Below are 3701 nucleotides of genomic sequence, written 5' to 3' on the forward strand. Positions count from 1 at the left end.
CCTCTTCAGAAAGATTGGGCGGAAAGGAGCGTCGGGCCGCCGAAAGCGCCGGCTCTGTGATGCGGGGTCCGGGGACAGTGGCAGTAGCAGCGATGAAGGCAGCGCGGTAGTCCGCCGGAGAAGAAGCAGGCGACCCGCAATCCGATGATCCAGAAGAGGCGTGGCAGCGGTAAACAGAAGGCGAACTATGGAGGCTTGAGTAGCGAGGACGAGAAAGAACCAAGAACCGGAGGGTCTTGGCGTGGCCTACAAGTCTACCCGTTCGGCCAAACCCGTGGGGCCCGAGGATATGGGGGCGACCGCTGTCTACGAACTGGACACTGAGAAAGAACGAGATGCACAATCCATCTTTGAAAGGAGCCAGAAGATCCAGGAGGGACTGAGGGGCAAGGAAGATGATAAGATCTATCTGGGAATCAATAACTATCAGAAATACGTGAAGCCAAATACGTCCATGGGTAATGCCCCCTCCGGGATGGTGAGGAAGGGCCCCATCCGAGCTCCAGAGCATCTACGTGCCACTGTGCGCTGGGATTATCAGACCGACATCTGCAAGGACTACAAGGAAACTGGATTCTGCGGCTTCGGGGACAGCTGCAAATTCCTCCATGACCGTTCAGATTACAAACACGGGTGGCAGATTGAACGTGAGCTTGATGAGGGTCGCTATGGTGTCTATGAGGATGAAAACTACGAAGTGGGAAGTGATGATGAGGAAATACCATTCAAGCGTTTCATCTGTCGCCAGACCTTCCGAAACCCAGTTGTCACCAAGTGTAGGCATTATTTCTGTGAGAGCTGTGCACTGCAGCATTTCTGCACCACCTCACGCTGCTATGTCTGTGACCAGCAGACCAATGGCATCTTCAGTCCAGCGAAAGAACTGATTGCTAAACTGGGAAAGCATCGAGCTGAAGGAGAGAGTGGTGCTTCTGATTCCCTTGAAGACCCCGAGGAGAGTCCAGTTTCCGTTATTTAGATTTTTCCATAATTCCTAGTCACAAAATAAATATTTTGTTGTTTGTTAAAAATCTTTTGGGAGCTTTCTTTTTTAAAAGGGAAATAGCAGAGAAAATAGATGATGGAGCAGGGTCCCTGGTGAGAAGCTTCAAGATAGGTATTATGTATAATTTCAGCCCTGAAATAAATATTCCACTGGTAAGTATTTTCAGAGCGTAAATTATGTGGATGGGAGAAGTTCACAAAAGCTGGGATTTATCTGAGGGAAGCAAAGTTGTGAAGAAATCAAGAGCTGAACATATCTATTATATGACATTTCTATAGTTCGGAAATTATTTTGATGCTTTATGGTGTGGGGCAAGCGCTGTTTTAAAATGCACATTTGGTCGAGGCGGTGGTGGGGGCACATGCCTTTAATCCCAGCACTCAAGAGGCAGAGGCAGGTGGATTGCTGTGAGTTTGAGGCCAGTCTGGTCTGCAAAGTGAGTCCAGGACAGCCAAGGCTCCACAGAGAAACCCTGCCCCCCCAAAACAAAAAAAGAAAAGAAAAGCACATTTGGAGGGCTTGAGTTGGTCCTTGATTTCTTTGAGAATGTGTCTTGTAATCTTTGGGAGAGTGTCCTCTGCGCTCTCTTTGAAGCACCTATAGATAACTCCCGTTTCCACAGATGATGGAAAGACTCTCTCTCGAGCTGTCCAATAGGACAGATGCTATCCTCATGTGGCTGACAAGTGCTTGAAATGTGCAGGTGGCCACTGAATCGGATATTGCACTTAACTGAATTTGTGAACTTGGAGATGGCAAAAAGCCTAATGCTTTGTAATCCATAACGTGAACCGATCCCTGTTCTTATAGACTTCAATAGGACTAATCACACTTGTTGAAATTAGTGTACCTGTCCCCGTATTCACAGTCGTTTGGGAACTAGCATAGTGCCTGGTGTAAAGTAAGGAGTTGATAAGAGGAAAAGGGGTGTGCTTTGTTTTTGTTTTTTGGTTTTTTGAGACAGGATTTCACTGTGTGGCCCTGGCTGTCCTGGACTCACTCTGGAGACCAGGCTGGCCTTGAACTTGCAGAGATCTGCCTGCCTCTGCCTCTGCCTCCCAAGTGCTGGGATTAAAGGCGTCTCCAGGCAAGAGGAAAAAGTTTTAAGATGGGGAATTGAGACCGAAGCTTTGAATTCACACTCAGGAATTTTAAGTTGTGTTCTGTAGGTAATTGGGAGATGAAAATGACAAATATATTTGTTTACCATTACTGAGATGCAAGGAAGACAGGCCAAATGATTAGTCACTATTTTAGTACTATAACTAGAATTGGGTTAATATAAGGAAACAGATGAAAGTGTAAATTGAGTTGAAGTGGGATTTATTCATATTTATTAATCCATTTAAAGATTTCTTTGAACAGACTTTGTTAAACACTGTGTTTAGGATACAGAGAAGCTAATAGCAGTGAATAAAATAGACGCAGCCCCCAATGTCATAGAGTGGCATAGAGAGTAACAAATGTGGTGAGTATGGGAAAGGAGTATGCTGGGTTCATCTCAGCCTTAACTTACTCTCTTGGGCTAGTGACTCGGCTCAGTGGGTGGAGGCGCCTGCTGCCAAACCTGACCACTGTATTGGACCCACATAGGGACAGAAGGAGGAACAGAGTTGACTTTTAGAGATTGCCCTCTGATTTTCAAATATACACAGATAATAAAGTAGATAAAATGTAAAGGGGGAAAATAAGAGTTAATCCAATCTTGGGGCTGTGAGGGTGGGCGTGGGGGTAATATGGTTCACTGGACAAGCAACTGCCTGGGATGCCCAAGGGGGAAAAAAGCATTGAACCTTGAGCCTCAGTCTAGGAGTTCAGGGACATGACATCACTTTAAAATTTATTTGGTGTGTGTGTGTGTGTGTGTGTGTGTTGAGTGTACATTTGGGTATTTTGTGTATACTGCCCCTTTGAAAGCTCAAGAGAGCCCGTGGGTCCTGTGCGTTAATAGCAAGGGCTCATAGCCAGGAGGTGGTGACACGCCTTTAATCCAAATAGCAAAGGACTCTTACCTGCTGAAGCTACTCAAGAGCCCCATGAGGGCTGGAGAGATGGCTCAGAGGTTAAGAGCTCTTCCAAAGGTCCTGAGTTCAATTCCCAGCACCCACATGGTAGCTCATAACCATCCTCTGGCATGCAGGTATACATGCAGGCAGACCACTGTATACCTAATAAATAAATAAATCTTTAAAAAAAAAAAAGAGCCCCATTAATGCACATGATGGGATAGAATAGATTCTGTAGTAAAGAGTACACGTGACTGGGATGTATGAGCAGAATACATAGAAAATTACATTTAAGACATGAGCAGAAGAGACAGTTAAATAGGAAAGAAAAGAGGCTATTGTAGAGAAAAGCAGTGTACACTCATGCAGGGCAAAGGAGGAAGAAATGCCATAGAAATAAATACAACACAGGGCAAGAAGATGAGTCAATGGGTAAGGGTGCCTGCTGTGATGGCTTGAGGACCTGAGTTCAAATCCCAAGCACACAGGTATAAAAGCTGGGCGTGATTACACATCCCTCAGCTTTGTGGGAAGTTAGCCTAGGCAAAATGGTGAACGTCCAGTGCAGTGAGAAGCCCTGTGTCAAAAAAAAAAAAAAAAAAAAAAAGTGAAGAATAAAGCACTGAGAGATGGCCAGAGGCAAGCCAAGCCTGATGACCTGAGCTTGGCTCACTGGAACTCATGTAAAA

At 45.5% G+C, this 3701-nt stretch overlaps 1 protein-coding gene across 1 annotated transcript in view; it reads left to right on the plus strand.

Annotated features, from left to right (window-relative positions):
* Rnf113a (ring finger protein 113A) overlaps positions 1 to 1080 on the plus strand; it is a 1274-nt gene extending 194 nt beyond the window's left edge. The window contains 3 exon segments of the mRNA XM_051141971.1: positions 1 to 110; positions 113 to 213; positions 215 to 1080. The exon segment at positions 1 to 110 is cut by the window's left edge and continues 194 nt beyond it. Coding sequence (XP_050997928.1) covers positions 1 to 110; positions 113 to 213; positions 215 to 979 — 976 coding nt within the window. The 3' untranslated portion in view covers positions 980 to 1080.
* The last annotated feature ends 2621 nt before the right edge of the window (positions 1081 to 3701 follow it).

Source organism: Acomys russatus, chromosome X (assembly GCF_903995435.1).
Source record: "Acomys russatus chromosome X, mAcoRus1.1, whole genome shotgun sequence".
Classification (NCBI taxonomy): Eukaryota; Metazoa; Chordata; class Mammalia; order Rodentia; family Muridae; genus Acomys; species Acomys russatus.